A 21,413-nucleotide genomic window follows, 5' to 3' on the forward strand; every position below is an offset into this window, starting at 1 on the left:
AAACCCAAATAGGCCCAGACAGCCTCCTTCTCTCACTTCTTTGGATCCAAGTCAATATGTTTATCATATTCTGTAGAAAAATTAATTATAGCTCCAGTAAAGGAAACTCAATTTACTTAAAGGCTCATTGTGACAAGAGTTTGGTCCCACCATTCTCTCTGTGATGTGTTATATAGACCATTAAGTAAAACCTATGAACCTTTTAAATAGGAAGAGTATGCTCTCTTTATTGGCATACAGACATTACTGAAATTAGTGCACTTGTGTGAATGAAATTTCCATTGATACAGGGAGTGACAAATCCAGCTGGTGTAGTATATAAAAAGCTTCATGCACAATCTTGTTTACTTAACAAATAGAAGTCTAGTTTAAAAAGTGGATGCAGTAGATCATAGAAAGCTGTATTCCTCAGTACTTCATTTTAAAATAAATGGGAGCACTGAAAAAAATCTTTGCCCCCACTGTTTTAATTTTTGAACCAAATCTCTCAGATTCTTAGTTATCTAAAAACCAGTTTATCCTTAGAGCTTGTTTCTCTTCTTTCGTTTAAAACTACAGTAGGTTGAATTCATGGAGAAAGGGATGGGAGGACTCTGGGCAACATAATTGTTTGGTGCAGTTCTTTTTATGCAATATTTACTGGAAGATTTAATGGAACATTCCCAATTGCATATGCCACTGCATTCGTTAGCCATTTTTAAAGGGTATATTTAGTCAGCAGAATTATATTTAAAAACCAAAAAGCATAATACCCCTCATCAGAATGTATTATTTGACATTTTGAAGTTCCCAAGAACTCAAAATGTTTGTTGACAGTTGTTTGGGATGGGCAGGTTGTAAATTTGCAGTTTGCAAATGCCTGTTTTTACGAGTTCAGTTCTATCAGCCAAAAGACCATCTCTCTAGATGGTTAATATGTTGGAAAAAGAAGTTTAAAAACTGTCTTGTTTTTTAAAGTGAAACCATATTTCTAGTAATAAGTTGCAAGACCAGACCTAGTTATTTTTATGAACCTTCTGTATCACAGAGTTATTTAATGCAGAAGTTATAGAGTAATAAAACAAATGAATCCAAAATAGATTCTAGCTTCTCTAACCATATGAACCATTATAGAGTGTGCTTTTTAACACAGAAGTAGGATATTGAGGAATAGAGTTTCAAAGTTACAAACTCACATCATACATGTTGTTTACTTGCACTTCGCTACTATTTGTGCTTGGCTAATATTGGTATGTTGTACAATAAGAATTATGCACATTTTAGTCACAGACAGTAGGATGATAATTCAATAAATGTTTTTTAAAAACAAAACCCTACAGTTCATTTTAACAATTCTTTTGCCCAGGTACTGACCGACCTTGAATTATCCAAGGAGGAAACTTAAAACACTGAGAAAATTTAAAACTGACAAACTGTTCAGTATTTTACAAAAGTGTATTGTAAAAAAAAAAAAGTAATTTAAAATAAATTAAAATACAAGAATTTAAACAAAAAATGAACTAAAGAACTTTATTGACATCACAGTACATTCAATAGCAATTTTAAGAACATTACAGCTGAAAGAGAATGGCATATTTCATAGTCTTAGTAAGCACTACTAAGGAAAAATGTAAATACAAAGAAATCCTAGCAAGTACTTAACTCCGAGCAGCGTTTCCCAAAAATACAGCTATTTACAGATTATTTTTTTAAAAAGGAGGGTTCAGCTTTCACCTACACAGCCACAACTGTAGCCTCTATAATGAGCCTCTATAATGAGACAAGCCCTTAAAAACTCATGGAATTTTTAAATCGTATGACTAGTGCCATATCATTCCTCAGCGTTTACGACGTGGAGGAGTCATTGATCTGAAAAATAAAGAGAAAGGGAGGGAAATTAAAGAGGAAAAGAACTATCAAAAAACACACACGTTAGGCTTAAAAACTTAAATTTTCTTAGTTGGAAATCAATGCTATCAAAGTCGTTCCCATCCGCCGCCACCCCCACCCCACCGAGAATAATCTAGCTTAACTTGTAAAATATATAGTTGCAGGCATGATGATGAACAAAAACAGAAATAAATACATAAATCAAACAAGATACTTAAAAGAATACTACCTTGATCGTGATTTAGACTTGTGTTTGCGGCTTGCCTTCTTACCAGACCTTTGAGATTTCTCCACGGACCGCGACCGACTATGCTTTGCTTTCTTAGACTTCTTTTCTTTGCTGCTGCCTGGTGACTCAGAACTGCTCCTTGTGCTAGATTCCGAACCTGAGTGCTTTTTGCTCTCTTTGGTAGAACTTTTCTTGCTTTCCTGCCTAGAATCATGCCTTAATGTTTTTGAGGAAACTGAATCGCTACGAGAGACCGTTCTTTCACTATCTCTTTTCCTCTTTAATCTCTCATCATGATTGCCAGCTTTACTGTCTTTTTCTTCTTTTCTCTGTTTCTCTTTGCGCTTCTCCTGGTCTCTCTCCCTCTCTCTGTTCTTTTTCTTGTCTTTTTCTAGGCTCCTGCTGCGTTCCTTTTTCCTCTCCTGAACTTTACTATCGTGGCTGTGTTTGTGCCTGTTTCCACTTTCACTTCTACGCTGGTCCTCACTTTTACGCCTATCTCGACTCCCACTACGAGTGGAAAGGCTAGCAAGTCTATCCCTTGAGTGACTATCACTTCTACGCCTCTCCCAGTTTCGGTCATGGGAAGGACTACGATTTCGCCTCCTCTCCCCCCTGTCTGCACTCCTATGTCTACTAGATCTCCGCCTTTCTCTTACCTTGCCCCTACTCCTGCTCCTCTCTCTCCTGTTTCTGTGAGAATAGCTCCTGCTTCTGCTGCGCCTAACCTTATGTGAAGGTGATCTACTGTGGCTACGCCTCTTTTTCCTTTTAGGGGAAGAAGAATGTGAAGAGCTGCGACTGCTGCCAGAGCTACTGCTATAGGATGAACTAGAGGCTGTGCTGCTGCTACTACTGCTACTACTTCTGCTGTTGGCACTCGAACTACCACTGCTTGAACTTTTTGACCTACTCCTCCCTATTCTCTCTTTTTCTTTAACCTCTTTTTTGGGTTCAGCATCTGGTGTCATTTGCTTTGGAGATTTTTTCTTTTCACTGAACACATCCGCCTCCACCTCTTCTTTTGCATCCTCTGGTGGTGAACTGCTGTTTTGCTCTTTACTGGTGAGTTCACTCATCTCTTTAGCAATTTTCTCATTCTGGAGCTTTTCTTCTGCCGAAGTAAGTGCATAAAAGAAACAAATACAAAAATACAAAAATCACGCCAAGCAAGATGGCAGAGATACAAGAAATCTCTCCCTACCGTCCACTAATGGCCAGTGTATCAACAAGGCAACATAGTATAACATTACTTCTTTTATATTACTTCTTTTCTGTAGCTATTTGAAAGTCAATGGAGCTTATTTACAAGTGAACATGAATTAGATTGGGTTTTTAATCATCAATAATTCCCTTTTTAATAGGGTTTTGAAGCAAGTATATAAATGGAACCTAAACAATAATCACAATAAATATCTATGAAATATCTCTGTTGCCATGGGCAACTGTAAACTGGCAGTCTCAATGAATTCAGAGGAATCTTTGTAATATGTGTGTTCCTGGAATCTCTGTACTGGAAAGTGTGTGCCTTTCCCCAAGGATTTCTTCATGCTATAGCTAATTCTGCCTCTATTCTATCCAAAGATTCTAGCAGATTCTTTACTTGTTACATTCTGGATGTGAGCCAGTCCTTGTGTATCCAACTCTTAACAGATCTTAGGAATTACAATGGCCAAGGCCTCTGCTTATGAAATTTTACTATCTGTGTTATTGACAGAGGTGAGGTCACCTAAAGATAAAACTATTTGGAGTTGTGAACTAGTATCAAAGCACAGAGAAAACCCCAAATTCCTCAGTTACCTGTAATGTACTCTATAGCTCAGGCTTGTGTACATGGTGCATTATTCTGCGCTTGGCTCTCAGGTTGCAAGTTAGGGTACAAGCTGGCACATAAGTCTGAGAGGTTGGAAACCACTGCTGCTGTCGTCAATTCTGAACCAAACACACATCCTACCTTCCAGCTGTTTCTCTAGCAATAGCTGCTGTTCTCTCTCCTTTCTCCAAAATGCTTCTTGTTTTTGCCTGATTCTGTGTCGCAGTTCCTCGTCATCAGTATCGGATGACTCAGAGCCTCTGTCGCTCCTCTCATCGTCACTGTCTCCTGATCCATAACCACCCAGTCCACCTGCGTGCATAAAGCCTAGTCTATCACGAGGGAAGATTAATCCTGGTTCTTAATATTTCTGCAGGGCAAAGAGGAGAGTATATTGCCCATCTTTCACTTCTTCACTGAAGAAGCCACTTATTCTGGAGGAAGTGCCAAAGGTGGTTGACTGGATGTTCAAGGCCCACACATTTGACCTGCTGTTCAGTATCTGGTTTTACTTCTTCCGGAATAGCTTGCCATGTTTTCCAGCAAGCAATCGCTATGGTTACATACTTTCCCGTTAAGTATATGGGTAAAAAAGCTCTTTACAGAGCCAGTACCAAATGCTTAGTGTACATCAGCAAGAGCATATACACAGGAGTGCAGTGCCTAAGACCTGTCCCTGAAGACATCTTTGCAATGATTTCAGCCAGCTTCAATATCCAGGGCTTTAAAAAGTCCCAAATGCCAATCAATTTTCTACTGTTCAGAAAAGACTGTACATTAAAGAGGTACAGGTATGGAATAGGAATGGACTTCTCTTCCCCCAAAAGATAGATCTGGAAAAACTAACAGGACTAGCAGAAAGTAATACTGAACATCTGATACAGAAGCATTCTTACTTTCTTTTTTATGTTCTCTTCAGTATTAGTTGACTAATACATTTAAGCTAACGTGAAAGATTTTTTTACTAGTAGTAAAAATATTTAATATAACAAGTTACTAAAATTGTATAATGTTACACTGATATTTCAAACATTTTTTTAAAAACTATTACATCTCAGAATGTAATTCTTAATTTCATATCCAGCATATCCCAATATTACACTAACTGCTGGCTATGAGAACTCAAAACATACATTTGTTGTGTGGACTGCTGGCAGGACAAAACTGTAGATTTTTATTGGTTTCTTTTATCAAAGCACACACTAATAGCTGAATTAAAAACAGGAGAAAAATTCCTCCAAATTCACTTTATTTAGATACTGTAGTAGCTATCTGGTGCAAAACATTTCATTTACAGGACAGGCTTACATTATGTTTACAATGGAAATAACACCACTGTACAATTTCGCGTATTTTAATAGGTTTATTTGCAAGATAAGCCCTTTCTAAGAAACACAAAAGTTATCAGATGCTTGCCTATTGCATGTTGGGCAGTTTCAATACATATTTAGAAATGCAAGCCAGAGCAATCTCCCCATTAAGTCCCTCTCAAAACTGGGAACATACTTACCAAGTCCAGTAAGGGAAGCCAATGCACTGGACTGTGCCAGCTGTTTTGCAGGAGCTTTGTATCACATCAACAACAGGAACAACATGTTAACACAAATAGCCACGATTTCATAGGCATGAGAGTCTATGGTATTGTTAAATCTACTACTATTGCTGTTTTGTGGAGGAGAGAAAAAACATTAAAAACGTAATCCATTGAAAACCCAGTTATTTTCTGGCCACGAATGTTTAGAAATTTAAACTGTGAATTAATAGTGGATAGATCAGTTTCTTATAGTTATACATTTCCAAGTTAATAAATTTCATCTGCACAGAACTGTATATAATTATTTACTCACAACTACATGGAATAAAGCTGCCTATTTTCGTAAAAAGAAAATAGCTGGCTAACAGTGAAAGCAAATTCATTCATAATTCAAGTATGCCTTAAGTTTTACTCAGCTAAATTTGAACTACAATTATCTAAAATATGTAAACATTTAAAATAAATAAATGACATTCTATAGGAAAGAAATGGAATAACTGAAGTTAACTCACAATACACTGCACAGAACAATACACTGCACAGGACAATAGTATATGATTATTACAACTGAATTTTTGCAACTTTTCTTCCTTAACATACAGACTGCTTTTAGGTACAGATACTATGGATTTAAATGTTCTAGGACATGCAAAAGGATATTTAATTAAAGTACTAGAAAGCCTAAACATACCTTTTATTGCTTTACGATGGGCATCTTTAGCCACGTAATATATTTCTTCATTTGTGACATCTAGGAGAATTTCTGTCAGCAGCATTTTTGTCAGTAACATCTAAACAATTATAAATATAAAATCCCCAGTTCAAACACAATTCTCAGCAAACCCTTGCAATTCTATTCGGTTATTCAGGTTAGGAAGCATAATGGTTCCTTTACCCATGATTTCTTGGAACTACTGAAGAAAGCATTGGGCTCACACTATGCAACTTCTTACATGTTCAACCACAAGCAACGTACTTTAAAATGTACCTATTTGTTCAGTATGCACAGCAGTTCACCTTGCATTCAGTGATGTGTAGTCAAGTAATGAAAGCAGATGGAAACAGAGTTTGGGAGAGAAGAGCGCTACAAGCACATTTCACATACATCTTTTCTGAGTAAGAGAATCAAGATCCTTATAGGAATCTGTTGATCCTATAAATCAAGAGCTTGAATTATCTAAAGTTTGCTCAAGCATTTATAAACCTTTGGGTATGTTATGTGTACCTAACTTGACTCTAGCCATTCTCTCCCCTCGCCATGCATCTTATATCAGCACCATATCAGTGACATCCAGTGTCGCGCTAGCCGATAACTTTACAAAAGGTCATATATGTCCACTTTTTTGCCCAAATTTGGTTCTATGTCCTTTCTCAAGCCGGTCATATGTGTAGTTAAATGACAATGCTGGTTGTGTGGCTTTAAAGTTGGAGTGCATACAACCATTTTGTTCTTGCCTTAATAGCTACTAGTGGAAGCACTAGTGGAGGCACAGAGAACTTGCTTGCTAGCAGGCTTGCTAGCTTTCTCTAGCTTAGCCCAAGGGGAACAGCTTTTTCTAATAACTAAGAGTGCAAATTTTAACTAATTAAGGACAGGTTGATTAAAGTTGTTTTTATTCAACTCAAAAAGGAATCCTTGCTTAATTGTTTAAAAAAATGTTTTTAAGTAAGCATAAACAACAGGTGACAGACACCATCTTTAAAGAGGCACCCCCTTCAATTATGTAAAGGAGGGAATGCCTCTCTAAAATTGCACTTGCTGCAAAATACATGTACACTATCTAAAAACAGAGTTTTCTGCAAACTATTATTTTAGTCAAATGAATTTTAACAAAAATTAATTAAATCAGCATTATTTGATAAACCAACTATGATTTCTTTAAATAGAATGGCAGCCCTACTAATAAGCAAGCTCATACAGGCATGGCCAATGAAATGGTCCCAAACTCATCCATACCATCTGATACTCCTTTTCTTCCTCTGTCATTTCTGGTTCGCTTTGCTCCTCTTGAGGAGCTGGAGAGGGACTTCTACTGACTTTTCCACTACTTGTAGCTTCTACGTTATCAAGATCTTCATCTTCTTCATCACTATCCTATAAGAAAAGAGTTATGAAATAGGTTAAAATACGGGTTAGTATTCAATGCAGCATTATTACAACTGTTCTGTCAGTGCAATAAACTTTTTCACTTACAAATTTACTTTTCTGAGGTAACCGTGGTCCATCTTCTTCTCCTGTGTGAGCATTTTCCTTTTTTTCTTTCTTAGACAACTGAGAACGCTGCTGCTCCATTCTCTCTTTCTCTAGCTTCTTTTGCTTTTCTCGTTCCATCTTCTCTAGGCCCTCACGAATCCATGCAGGCAGAGTTCGGCGTTTAACAGCATCTAAATATTCATACAGAAAAATAGTTTCTTAAAAATGAACCCATTCATTTTCTTTTTAAGCTCATCAGATAATTGATGTGTTTGAGGTTTTTAGGATGTTTCACGGGGAGAAAGTCACTGTAGCTTTCTAATTCTCTTCCTAGGCTAAGCTAGACATTGTGGTGGCAAAGACATAAATAGGAGTTGGGATGTGGCTAAGGTAAAGGACCCCTGGACAGTTAAGTCCAGTGAAAGGCGACTATGGGGTTGAAGTGCTCATCTCGCTTTCAGGCCGAGGGAGCTGGCGTTTGTCCACAGACAGCTTTCTGGGTCATATGGCTAGCATGATAAACTGCTTCTGGCGCAAGAGAACACCGCGACGGAAACCAGAGCGCACGGAAACGCCTTTTACCTTCCCGCCACAGCAGTATCTATTTATCTACTTGCACTGGCGTGCTTTTGAACTGCTAGGTAGGCAGGAGCTGGGACAGAGCTACAGGAGCTCACACCGCCATTTGAAATCCACAGCATAGGAAGGTGCAAGGGAAATCTCCTGCCCATGCATTCTCTCAGCATTTTCTCTCCTATTGGGGCTCCAAGATCAGCACGCTCAAGCTGTGATAGTACTGTACTGATAACAGGAGCTGGTTCAGCCCAAGGCACTACATTTATTAAAATTAATATGATGAGGACATACCGATTTGAGGAGTCTCCTGTTTTGCAGGTAATGTGATAGGTGAACGCTGGCGATCTCTGAATGCTGGCCTCTCCCTTCGATTCTGAGGTGGTGCAGGAGGTGCTGGAGGACCTGGAGGGCCTGGTGGTCCAGGCTGCCAGTAAGGTGGATGAAACCCACCTTGAGGTGGACCAAAATTAGCCCCATGCTGAAAGAGTAATGAAGCTCATTTTCTTTCAGATCAATGCTACACATTTCCTAACTTTAATATTTGGTCTGTACAAAAATGCACAGTAGAAAGAACCTTACTAAAGTTGAATAGAAGCCCTTTTAATATTTTAAGGGACAGCCTATATTCTCTGAACTGTGAAAGTGACAGTTTCAGAAAAGAAAATTGACTAGTCCTTCTCATTTCAGAATTCAGAAATAGGAATTTTGCATTACTGTAACACAACATAAATAAACTGGAAAAGTTCCAAGTCCCTTCTGTATTGGATGGGTGTTGGAAGAGAAGATTTAAGTAGATAAATTAATTATATTAATTTCAACTACAATTATCAGCTTGATTTATAGTTCAAAGGAAAGCCACCGTAGCTGCAGTAAGCCAGCTGCTAGTTTGGGATATAAAGTCAAGGAACATAACATCTAAGTTTCTTTCTTTTTAAATCATACTTGCCCCCGGTTATGAGAGTTGTAAATTAGTTTATGCTATCTCTGTTCTAAGGAATGGTGTGGGTTTTTTGGCTGCCTCTTACTGTTTAATTTCATTTTAATTGTTATATGTCGTACTTTAATATTTTTGTAAGCTGCCTAGGGAAACTATATAAGTGTGATATGTGTGAGAACAATCCGCATAGCAATGTCTGCGTCAATCTCAGTCCCAAAAATTCAATGTGTTTATTTTTATTTGTGCGTAGAGCTTCAGCTGACCAATCTAACAATTACATTAAAGTCTGCAGCATTTTTCTCAGTTAAAAAAGGCCAGGGGGAAAAACTTGTAATATCTACATCTAATAAGCATGTGGGGATTTGACACAGAAGTGAAAAAGGGAAAAGAAAGAGCACTGAAAGAGTCATTCTCCACTGATGTTTACTTAAAAAAATCATTTACAACTTCATATTTGACTGCCATATACCATACTTTATAACACTGTATAACATTGACAAACTGTTTATAATGGCAATTCAGAAAAGTGTAGGCATGTTTAAGTGCCACTGAAATTAATGGAACTTGGCACTTCCTCTGAAAAGCCTAATCCAGAAAGCCCACACAGACTCAAAAGCATAAATGTGCACAGCGGTCCACACTGCTCACTTCAATCCACACACCTAAAGAAATATACACGTCCAGTAAAATGAATGGAGATGCTTTTTCAGGTAGAGGTGTTGCTTGCACATACTGGGACTCTTGCCCAGGAAAAATAACAGAACCAGAGTAAATGGCTATAATTTTGGCCAGTTCTACACTTCTAAATTACTGTATTTCAGAGAAGCTTAGTTGTGTGCAGGAGCGCAGAATTCATTTTGGAAACTGATATTGTGGGCATAATTCACCTTTATGAATCAAATCAAACTGGTGAGAGGTGGAAAATAAATACTAAATCATCTAGGCTATCTTTCTAAACAGGCAGTTCCTTCTCAGAATACACTTGTTCATGTATTTAAGCATTTTGTTTTCTTTCATATTTTTCTCTTTTACACAAAACTTATTGCATTGGAAAACAAGGTGTTTTAAGAACCAACTTATAAAGAGGTGTTCACAATGCAGGTGGTTTGCAGATGACAAATTGTATCTGAGCAAACAATAAAACTTGTGGATTCTGTTGAAAATCAGCACTAGAGGCACAACTCCGTGGAATGGGCTCTGCATGCTTACAATATTTAAGCAAGAAATGTTTCACCTGATAGTCAAACTGGTTCACTGGGCCCATTGCAAAGTTATCAGGTGGTGGTCCCCCAAAGTTGTGATTATTCTGACTAAATATATGCCTGTTGTCAGGGGCAAATTCCCCACTGTCCTGACTGTTGCTGTCTTCCGATGGAGGAACAATATCCATTGGGCCTGGTGCTGGAGGAATCCATGGCTGCTCTGGAGGTGGATGAGGGGGTTGGTGGGGCATGCTCCAGTCTGTTTGGATTTAAAATCAAAATGTTAACAACTCATTTTTTTCATTTCTTCTCTTGAGACTTTCAAAATAAAACCTTTAATGTAAAATACACACAAATATATACCTTAATAAAGCTAGCATTCATTGTTTGTGTCCGGTCTATCACTGATATTCCTTCTTGATTTTTGTTTGCTGGCTAAATATACCATGAAATCAACCAAAATCAGGACGATCTTGTGTTTCATCATCCATAACGTACTAAGAGCTAGTTGTGGACTTGAAAAAGGATCATGAAACAAGCCAGTGAGGAAGAACACTGTTCTTGGCTAGTTTATCCAAGTAGCTTACCATTTCCCTTAGCATATAGCTGTACTAGGCACAAAGGCAGAACTGAGGATGGGGGGACAGGGATGACTTTCAACTATACATTTCCATACTGTATCCTTTAACCAGCCTAATTTTAAATACATATAAGAGTTTGTAAAACTGAAAAATCCTTCATGTACATTAAGCAATGTACCCTAAGTACATTTGTGCCATTTTAACAAATAAAGTTAGCCCATTTGAAGCATAGAGGAAGAACAGCAGCAACTGCTGAAAAAGCACCAGACTTACTGGTATGAAAGTCTGTGTATGAAATGTCTGTGAGGGAACAGAAAACATTTTGATCTATAGATTGCTATCTGACCAGAACCTGAATCTGACTACAGCTGGCTGATTAAGGCAGCATCTAGGTGCGTATCACAGAGCACTACAAAGGGCAGAACTATATGCTCTAATTTACATTCTGTGCATTAACAGAGAAAATAATTCAAAGCCAATGAGGTTTGGATCTTGCAGTCAATTTGCCTTTTCCAAGGACGCTCCAGGCTTTGAAAGATAGAGCATATCAGTGTTAGAATCCAAAAGCAAAGAGGAAAGTATTAAAAAACAAACCTGGCTGCCACATTCTGTTGAAGTTTGGATCACCCTGAAAGTTGCCATGGTTGTTTGGACCAGGCTCCATGCCTGTCATCTCCTGGCCATTTGGCATCATCCCTTGCTGTTCCACTACACTCTGCTGCCCCGAAGCTTCTCGCTGAGCAATCCATGCTTGAGCTAATGCTGCCCAGTCAATTTGGCCTAGAAATAAAATTAGATTTTCAACGTACAGATTTCCATGGCAGAATTAGGAAGACATATTTGTCAAGCCCATCAGAACAGCACCTTATTCACATGTCATAGGAAGTATATTAAAAGCTTACTTTTAAAAGTGTCCTTCACATAATTTATATGCATTAATCTAACACTATTTTCTGTTTCAAATAAGGCAAATAATCATTAGATTTAGGCTGTAATCCTATATACACACACATAGAAATGAGCCCCAGTGAACACAGTGGGACTTCCTTCTTAAGACTGCACCTTAAGACTACCAAAGCAGTTCATTGTCCTATTACAGTTTCTTCCAATCCTCCATTTCAAAAATATCTAATAAACAGAATTTGTCAGCTGTATTCAGAGAATGAAACCTGTAATGGTACTAATACTCCAGTTGCTATAATGCACATACATATTTAGCATGCATACTTAAGCTTCAATGGATTTAGTGAAACTTATTCCTGAATATGTAGGAATGGGCTGCACCCCTGCAATCCTGAACACACACCAATTTTAATGGGATTTAAAGATTTAAGCAGTCTACATGAAGGCTTGCTGCCTAAAAGGTTCAAATCAACATCACACTGAAGTCAAGGGGAAAACTGCCGATGGATTTAAATTGATGTGGTATGCGCCTGTTTTAAATTGCAGCCTATCTTCTTTCTCCCATCTCCCAGAAGCTATTTTTTGGGGGGGAAATACTTTTCAGCCAGACAACCTAAATTTACTATCATTTTCAAGGCTGAAAGTTGCAATATTATCTTTGTGTACCCATGTTACCCAAGTAGGATTCATTGTAAGTATTCTAGCAGAGCCCGGGTCTTTAGTTAGTGCATTCTGATCTGATTGAGGGGTGCTGGTGCTGACCATAATAGTTTTAAAACACTGTAACAAATTGTCAACCAACCTACTTCAAGTCAACATACAAGAAATCAAAAGATAGCAAATAAAATACTAACAGTTGTATTCAACCTAGTGTTACGTGTACAAGGTTTTCCACTTGTGCAATGGAATTCTCACCCTCTCTCCTTCCCTTGCCTCCCCAATTTATTACAGGGGTTCCCTCAATTTTCTGCAGATTTGGGGAGGCCTTGGGGTGCAAGCAGTGGATGTGAGAGGGAGAAAGTTTCGTTGTGCTAATGAGAATCCTTGCACTGGTGGGACATGTTAGTTGCATGCTGCCCTATGGAACAGATTAGCTTGATTAATTCTGTAGCAGGTGAAAGATCATGTCCTCGTCAAATTCCTAAAATGCTAATTGCTGTGCTAGCTTTTATCTTGAAAGCACTTTTCCAGCTATTCACTTACTTGGATCTTGCTGGTGCTGAAATGACTGCATCCATTGCTGCTGATTCAAAGGCCACTGTTGCCAAGGCTGTCCGCTTTGATCCCACATCTTTAGTTCTTTATATATTCTACATTTAATCAAAAATAACAGTTGATGTTTGAGTTGAAGCTTCATGTGTTTAGAGTCATTTAACTCTTTCAAAAGTCATAAATTATATTTTAAACTAAAATTAACTACCCAAACATTATCTCAAACAGATCAAGTAGCATTTCCATTTTGTTCCAATTCCTGGTAGCATCCAGAAACACTTATATACCAGACAATTGCAAATAACAGAACTGCCATTTCATATTGCAGGATTGTCATCAGTTGAGAAACAAGTAAACACTTCCAGAACTTTACACTTTCAGAAAACTGGTCAATTTAGATTTACATGAATTCCTAACAAAATTGTGAAGGAGAGGGAAACAACAATAAACACTTTTGGGAAATAAATATATTGTGAAAAGATGTCTAGAAGAGTTGCCAAATCACAGGCACTGGCCCAGAAGTGCCTTCCAAAGAACTGCTGTCAGGAAAGATTAATTTAGTCTCTGTGACTAGACAGGTGATAACAAAAGTGTTCTCAAAGCACACTATGACTCTGAAGTGGCAACAAAAGCTAATTAATTATTGAGACTATAATGTATTATCATTTGCTTAAATAAAACTGCTACTGGGCGGGGTGGGGTGGGGAGTAGACCAGAAAGGTATCAATATGCTTTAAGAGACATGTTCCTTAGAAATACTTCTGGATACCTACAGAAACATTCCTACTAAGTACGATTCAACAAATATTTGTAACAATATTATTACAATTTCAAAAATGAAATTATTATTATTATTTTATTGTAAATATTACACAAACACAGACAAACTCATAACAGGGGAAAGTGTAACTTCCTTCCTTACAATTCTATGAACGCTACCCTAAGCAGTGGAAACTACTGAAGAAAATGAGTATTTCTATTCTCCCAAGCAAACATGCTGGACCACTTTTTCTCATCACCACTCTGCTTGATCACTAAGGTCAGCATCTGAGGCTCTTTCCCATGTGCTTCAACGCTGTATAGTAAGGCATGTGGCTACAAAGTATAAAAAGAGAATCACCTGTTCACTGTTCACATGCCAACTTGCCTGTGGAATGTTCTCCCCTGGGAGGCTCACCTGGCATTCACTTTGATGTCATTTTGGCACCAAATATTTCACACACACACACACACACACACACACACCCTTCCAATCTTCCAACATATTTATTACACTCCACTGATTTTTTATTTTATTATTATTGTATTTAGGTGTTACAAACAATTTATTAAAATAAATTGTTGTATTATTTTCTAAGCTGCAATAATAATAATAATAATAATAATAGTAATAATAATAATTTTTATTTATACCCCGCCCTGCCCAGCCAAGGCCGGGCTCTGGGAATATATCCAGAATGGAAGGTGCTTGATATACATCTTTGAAATTATTATATACTGGATACAAAGAACCATGAACAAGAGATTTGAAAAAACAGCTTGCACAAAAATTCATATATAATAACAGGCAAGGGGAGGAATTCAACACCATACAGTAATGTGATTTGTCTTGCCAGATGGAATGCTCCCCTCTAACACCCCCCAGCCAATTTTGGGGGGCACACAGTGGAGAGAGGGAGCCCTGCTGAACAAGCAGAAGTCCTTGCACAGGGCTTTCATTGATGAGACTCATTCATCCATTGAATCCCACCCTTGGTTTATACTATAGCAGTTCAGATGCATCCACTAAGAGGCTGCAGAAGCTCTTGTGCAAGCAGGTGAATTTACTTTTACTTTCTTTGCACAACATTCCAGTGTGAGATGGAAGACAATCTTTCCATAAACAGCAGGAAGCCATCTTCAAATCCAACCACTTGGTTTTGCCTCCAGTGTTTCACAGAAGCCCTATAGCAGGAGTAGTCAATGTGGTGCCCTCCGGTTGTTGTCAGACTTCAACTCCCATCAACCCAATCATTGACTATAATGGTTGGGGCTGATAGGAGTTGAAGTTCAACAATGTCTGGAGGGCACCACTTTGCCTACCCCTGCCCTAGAATATTAGGGTACTAATCTACATGTGTTATTAAGACTGGATTTGTTTCCACTTGACTGAATAGGAAATACTTTACTTTACTAGATCTAGACATATTGTCCCTTCATGAACTATCCCTTCCATCTTTTGCCTTGTTTCTGAATGCCTTGCTCTTCTGGTGCAGCTAAGATACAATATTCCAGGCTTGAATTTTACAAGGGGGAACCCCAATTCCTTCTGATGCAGTTGGATTTAGAATCTAGAAATATGCTAATGTTCAAACCATTCATATAAATTAAGACATGACCTATAGTTTCTGGGATTTTTAAACTTTTTGAACGAACAGAAGTGACAACAAACAATCCTACGATCATCTAGTACACAAGAAAAGTTATGCCATGATATATTTACACATAAAATATCTCACAGAACTATAAAATAGGTCTCTCCTTCATAAGTATTGTTTAATTCCAAATGATGTGAAATTTGAAATACTAGAACTCATTCCGCTGGATTACCAATTTCCAAAGTAAATTCTAACAGATTGCTATTGCCTAGTTTTTATTATGTTTTAATCCATTAGAGACCAATATCTTACTTATATTAAGAAAAACAATTATGGAATGCACTTCCTAATAATTTTGGGAAAATATTTTACTATGTTTTTCTGTATCAGAGCATTCCAAACATAAATGAAAAAGTTGCCTTTTGATTCTTGCCTTCTCCTCTATTTGCCTACTCTTCTTGTTGAACAGTATACAATTTCCAGGTGGAAAGTGTCAGTACAGAACCACTGAAAAGCAACACTCTATCTTACATGCCGCCCCAATTCTCATACATTCAGCTGAGATGGCACTGCAGCAGAATAATGATGAATGAGTGGCACAAGACCACCCTCTCCTCCATGTATAACTGGCTCATCTGCTTAAGTTTGCATGGTGACATATTAATGTGACTTTATCCCTTCAAAGAGCAGGGGGAGCTCACAAGTCAAATGGGCATATGCAGAGAGCCAAGTTCGCACTAGAGACTGTTTATGTGTAGGTGAGGAGCAGCCGACATTGGTCCTCCACTGCTAAACTATTTTAACATGAGCCAGACAGTAAGTTTTCATCTATAAATATTCCCAAAATATGAATCATTTTCTTCTTCTGTACTAGGTGTAGGGAAGCTTTCACCCTCCAGATGTTGCTGAACTACTACTTCCATCATCCTTAGCCATTGGTCATGCTTGCAGTGTTGATGAGAGTTCTAGTTCAGCAACACCTGGAGGCCCAAAGGTTCTCCACATCTGTTCTAGATCTTCTACCATTTGTACATGCATTATTTTTCAGTGTTCTAAAAAATGATGCAATTGATACCTTTTTGATCTCAAATGCTTTACTTCTATTAATAAAAGTTTCAAAATTATTCTTTCTGCCTTTGAACTTGCATCCCCAAGCTGGCTACCTACTCTCAGCAGATGGGAATATATGTGTAATTTCAGTAAAGGGCTGAAAACAGATGACCAGAACATACTAAACATACATGACTCCAACACAATCTAACATATGTACTCTATATAGAAGAGGCTGCAATTTCCTGTTTGTTACTAGTACCATGCTACATATGTTTCACTAAGATCTTCAATAGGTGCTCCCATCATCTGAGGTGCAACAGGTGGCTAAAGAAAACAACCTACTCATTTTTCTTACAATTGGAGTGGATAGCCCTCCAATTGTAGAATGCTGTACCCAGGGAGCATTGCCTGAAAACGCCTGTAATTTCATGAGTAAGCAAATACCTATTTTCTGTTCAAGCCTTTTAATCCTATCTACATTACTTTTATGCTTTGGTGTTTGCTTTTATGCTGTTTGTTTATACTATGGTTTTTTAATGTTTTTAATTTTAATCTTTTATAAACTATCCTGGAAAACTGTAGAACAGATTTGACCTGAACTAAAATCTATTTAATGGAAAACACTATTTCCCCTAATTCTCAGACACCAGTTTGACTACACAGGATCATATGCAACAAGATACCTTCCTCGATTTCAGGCATTTAACAAATATATTTTACTTTTAAAGCCAAACTGGTCCTTTATATTTTATATTTATATTTCTTTAACTAATATCATATGCCTTGTATATGTCTATTTTGTCCTCTATTAAGCACACTGAAAATTCCAACAAGCAAAATGTTGCTGAGAAGCCATTAAGAGCATTCCCAGAACACCCATCACAGTATAACTAAGTCAGCTCCCAAAAATAAACTGCAATTGGCAAAAATGTGGCCAAGGCTGATGTACGATTTTGCTGAAAAGTAAACTTGGGTGCAGATGTTTCACGCATTAGGTGTGTGAAGTTATTCAAGCTTCAATGATTTCCAGAAGTGCAGCAAAGCCTTCCTGTCTGGAGTTTTGACAGCCAAAGTTTTGACACCCATGTGGTAATTTTAATTTCTAAATATTTTAACTAGGTAGTCTGTTTTTACTTTATTTTCTTGAGCTGCTATTATTCATCCCAAACCTTTCGAAAGAGGTGGGACTTAAAAAAAAAAAAAATATTTAGACAATGGCTGGTACAGAGAGACATCTGGATGTTATCAACATAGATTACCCAACAGTGAATTTTTGACTATCAGAGTATTTCAGTTTTCAGTGTATGTTGAGAAGTGTATGAAGTTGATAAGTATGTTTTAGTACCTTAGTTTCCCACCATAACCCCACTTATCTAGAAGTCTTATTGAATACAATAAGACCTACTTCTGAGCAGACTACGTTAGAATTAAGTTATCAAAATAGCTGTATGATTTGAACACTATATGTTAGCATGGACAAGATAAGTCCTTTTGTACATATTCCTGAACACTGCATTCTACGTGCATTTCCATCAATAATGTAACTGGTTCCATGCATACTGAAGCTTCTTTTCCATGAAATATTTACACTCAGGCCATCCAGAGTTGGTATACAGTGGGGACTAAGAACTGTCAACTGTGAATTCCCTGTTTAAAATCTCAAAGCCATTAACTCAGCTGGTAGCATTCAGCAAAATTGCTACTCTCTCTTTCCTCCTCTTCCCATCTACAATGTCAGAATACTCTCCTACATTACAGAATCTTTATTAGGATTACTTAGATAGTGCATGTAAAACCACTTGAACTGCTGAAATAATCTGTATATAAAAGCTTAGTTCCCACCCCAATTTTTTGTGTACACAATCACAGATTTTACTGCTGTGAAGCAAAATGAAGTAGAGTGTTTCAGTTAGCACACATGCTTTCATAGCAAAAATGTGAAAGGTTGCAAATTACCGGTAATCCTAACCATGATAATCTTTTATTTATTTCATTTATAGTTCAACTTTCTTCCATCATGGAACCCAAATCATTATACAGAAAGTTCCCAGACTGTCTCCCATCCCGGCACTGATTATTTATTGCGTTTATATCCCACGCTTACTCCCCAAGGGACCCAGGCAGGCAAATAAGATACACAACTTAAAAACAAAAAGCCAAAACATCCTGAAAACAATCAGTTAAAAAATCTCATGTATCAAAATCCATGGTAAATAGGTGCGTTTTCAGCATTTGCCAGAAGCTGTATAATGAGGATGCCAGAATAATGAGAAGATAACACAACTTCAGGGTTGCCACAGAAAATATGTTCTGCCACCGCTCCTCTTTGAGCATCTAGGGGCTAAGGAAACACCAAGGGGACTCCCCCTCTGCCGATCTGTGCAAGATCCGTGAGGTTAGAGCTGCCTTCCTGAGCCTCAATGCTTGCGGCTAGGCCTCACTAAACTGAACAATGCTTACTGCCAAGTAAACATGTGCAGGGTACTGTTGAAAAACATCATCACAGTTCAAATGAATAACTGCAAGAATTTGACAAACATTTTTGGGCCAGACGATTATGTAGCGAAGTATGAATTGCTTTACACGAGGGGAAAACCCACTTAGCTTAAAAAGCATCTATCCCCATTAGGGCAACTATCAGCCAGTAATCCTATATCATAAAAACGCCTATCGAGCCAATGGGCGTGACTGACTCCATCCCTTCCCTCCAGGCACCACGAGCAACAAAACCACCACCGGCCCCAAACGTCAAACCCCATATATTTCATTCCGATCAACCGGGAGCGCACCGGCGCATGCGCATTATGGATTCGTAACGGGTTTTAATCTCAACCCGCCCGTTCAGTACCACAGCTAGGACAACGGCGCATGCGCAAAAGGGGGTGGGTACGTGAGGGGTGGGGGAAAGAGAACCTCGAGAAAAAGGGTTACGTGCAGTAAATAAGCGCCCGCTGCGAGTCAACCACTGTGGGGGAATCGAGAAGGGCGAATCCCTGCACGCTTCTTCACATGGGCCCAGAGGGCAGACCCCTCCCCGCCCCCACCTTCTCAACCGCCCCGGCTGCTGGGACAACAGCGCCGAGCCCTGGCGCGCCCCCTGACGGCGAAGGGAAAGGCGCCCCAGTCCTTCGGCGGCGTCGAGCGTCTTTTCAACGGCAGCCGCCCTGTGGGCCGTTACTCACCCCCTCCCGCTCCTTCCCCGCCGACCGGCGGCACTAGCAGCTCTTGGGCTGCCTCCGTCTCTCCGGTAGGCTTTTTCCCCGAACCACACAAAATGGCGCCCGCTAGGACTCACCCGGAACAGAAACTCACGTCACTGGAACCCGCTGGAGAAAGCGGTCCGACCGCCATCTTTGGTAAGGGCAGACGCGGCTCCTGAGAGACTCCCCTAACGAGATGTGGGCGGGGGGGGGGTTAGCCATTATGGGGCTAAAAAAGCCCCACTATTGACAAGAGAATACGGGTCCTCCGAAATATATGCTAGGAAGAGGAAAGAGTCCTTTCATGTCTGCTGGTTTTAATCTCCCTCTGCTCTTCCCCGCCACTGACACCTTTTAGGGTTCGGATTAAGTTTATTCTGCCGGCGCCATTTTTAGGAAGGGCGCAACGCCTTTTCTTCCGCTCTTGGCATTTCCGCCTCGAGGCGAGGCTTGGGAAGGGCAGCGGCGCGTGCCTGGTGGCTCTAAGGTGTGTTCCTGGTTGCTGGCAAGAAAGCCAGTGGAGCTGCGCATGCAGAACGGAGGATTAGTGAGACCGTTTCGCACTTCGAGACTACTGCGAATAAGGATGAGCCCAGTGGATGGTCCTTGCAAAATTAAGACATGCCTCACGCTCCTGTGCATGTTTACCCAGAAATAAATCCTACACTGAATGGTATTATTCCTAGGTGAGTGCGCGTAAGGTTGCAAGCACGGCAAGTGAAGTAGTCTGAGTGACCTACATCTAATGCCGCCCTAAACTGCAATTATAAACATTTTTTGTTGTTGTTTAGTCGTGTCCGACTCTTCGTGACCCCATGGACCAGAGCACACCAGGCACTCCGGTCTTCCACTGCCTCCCACAGTTTAGTCAAACTCATGCTGGTAGCTTCGAGAACACTGTCCAACCATCTCGTCCTCTGTCGTCCCCTTCTCCTTGTGCCCTCCATCTTTCCCAACATCAGGGTCTTTTCCAGGGAGTCTTCTCTTCTCATGAGGTGGCCAAAGTATTGGAGCCTCAGCTTCACGATCTGTCCTTCCAGTGAGCACTCAGGGTAGATTTCCTTCAGAATGGATAAGTTTGATCTTCTTGCAGTCCATGGGACTCTCAAGTCTCCTCCAGCACTAGAATTCAAAAGTATCAATTTATTTAGAAATAAAAATCTGTAGCAGTGAATGTGACGTGCTGCTCGTTTCCATGCAAGTTTGCTTTGCAGTTAGTCCCGCTGAATTTGAGTGCAACCTACTTCGTAGTAAGTATACAAGTCATCGCAGCTTTATGTCCAAATAAATATGCTCAGAATTTGTGGGTGCACTGCAGCCACAGCCTTCTTATCTAGATAAAACCCACAGAACTCTAGAGCTGCAATCTTGTGCATTCTTATCTGAGATTTATTAAACGCAATACTTTTAATCATTAATTTATATCCCACTGTTCCTTAAATTAGCCCAAGGTCCACATTTCATCCTTTCCACACCCCTGCAAGGAAGGTTAGGCTAAGAGATGTGCCTGGTGCAAGCAAGACTGTTGAGTGGTGAGTTGAAGCCTGGTTTCCCAGATCCTAATCGGATACTCTTAACTACAGTGGTACCTCGGGTTAAGAACTTAATTCGTTCTGGAGATCTGTTCTTAACCTGAAACTGTTCTTAACCTGAAGCACCACTTTAGCTAATGGGGCCTCCCACTGCTGCTGCGCCACTGGAGCATGATTTCTGTTCTCGTCCTGAAGCAAAGTTCTTAACCCAAGGTACTATT

At 39.3% G+C, this 21,413-nt stretch overlaps 1 protein-coding gene and 1 long non-coding RNA gene across 2 annotated transcripts; one reads left to right on the plus strand and one right to left on the minus strand.

The window, feature by feature from the left end:
* Positions 1–1,482: 1,482 nt before the first annotated feature.
* PNISR (PNN interacting serine and arginine rich protein) lies at positions 1,483–20,066 on the minus strand. Its single transcript, XM_083608321.1, has 12 exons — positions 19,756–20,066; positions 13,042–13,148; positions 11,530–11,715; positions 10,387–10,613; positions 8,507–8,693; positions 7,640–7,830; positions 7,403–7,540; positions 6,137–6,236; positions 5,422–5,475; positions 4,053–4,223; positions 2,099–3,212; positions 1,483–1,848 (listed from the first exon to the last, which is right to left on the minus strand). Exons 1-12 carry the CDS (start codon positions 19,809–19,811, stop codon positions 1,818–1,820), a joined length of 2,562 nt encoding a protein of 853 aa, XP_083464447.1. The 5' UTR covers positions 19,812–20,066; the 3' UTR covers positions 1,483–1,817.
* Positions 7,432–19,757, plus strand: LOC310760272. Its single transcript, XR_014546879.1, has 3 exons — positions 7,432–8,280; positions 8,347–14,966; positions 15,039–19,757. It is a non-coding gene; the product is annotated as an uncharacterized lncRNA (long non-coding RNA).
* Positions 20,067–21,413: the final 1,347 nt, after the last annotated feature.

The sequence above is a fragment of the Podarcis filfolensis genome (genome assembly GCF_964270895.1).
Source record: "Podarcis filfolensis genome assembly, chromosome: 3".
In the NCBI taxonomy this organism is placed as follows: Eukaryota; Metazoa; Chordata; class Lepidosauria; order Squamata; family Lacertidae; genus Podarcis; species Podarcis filfolensis.

What these genes read in the sequence shown, in the direction of transcription:
- PNISR (XM_083608321.1), bottom strand. Translation starts at nt 19,811, where the DNA reads ATGGCGGTCGGACCGCTTTCTCCAGCGGGTTCCAGTGACGTGAGTTTC. An exon ending in ACAGGAGACTCCTCAAATCG is followed by an intron (nt 7,831 to 8,506) that starts GTATGTCCTCAT and finishes ATGAATATTTAG; the next exon opens with ATGCTGTTAAACGCCGAACT. An exon ending in GGCTTCCCTTACTGGACTTG is followed by an intron (nt 4,224 to 5,421) that starts GTAAGTATGTTC and finishes TTATGCACGCAG; the next exon opens with GTGGACTGGGTGGTTATGGA.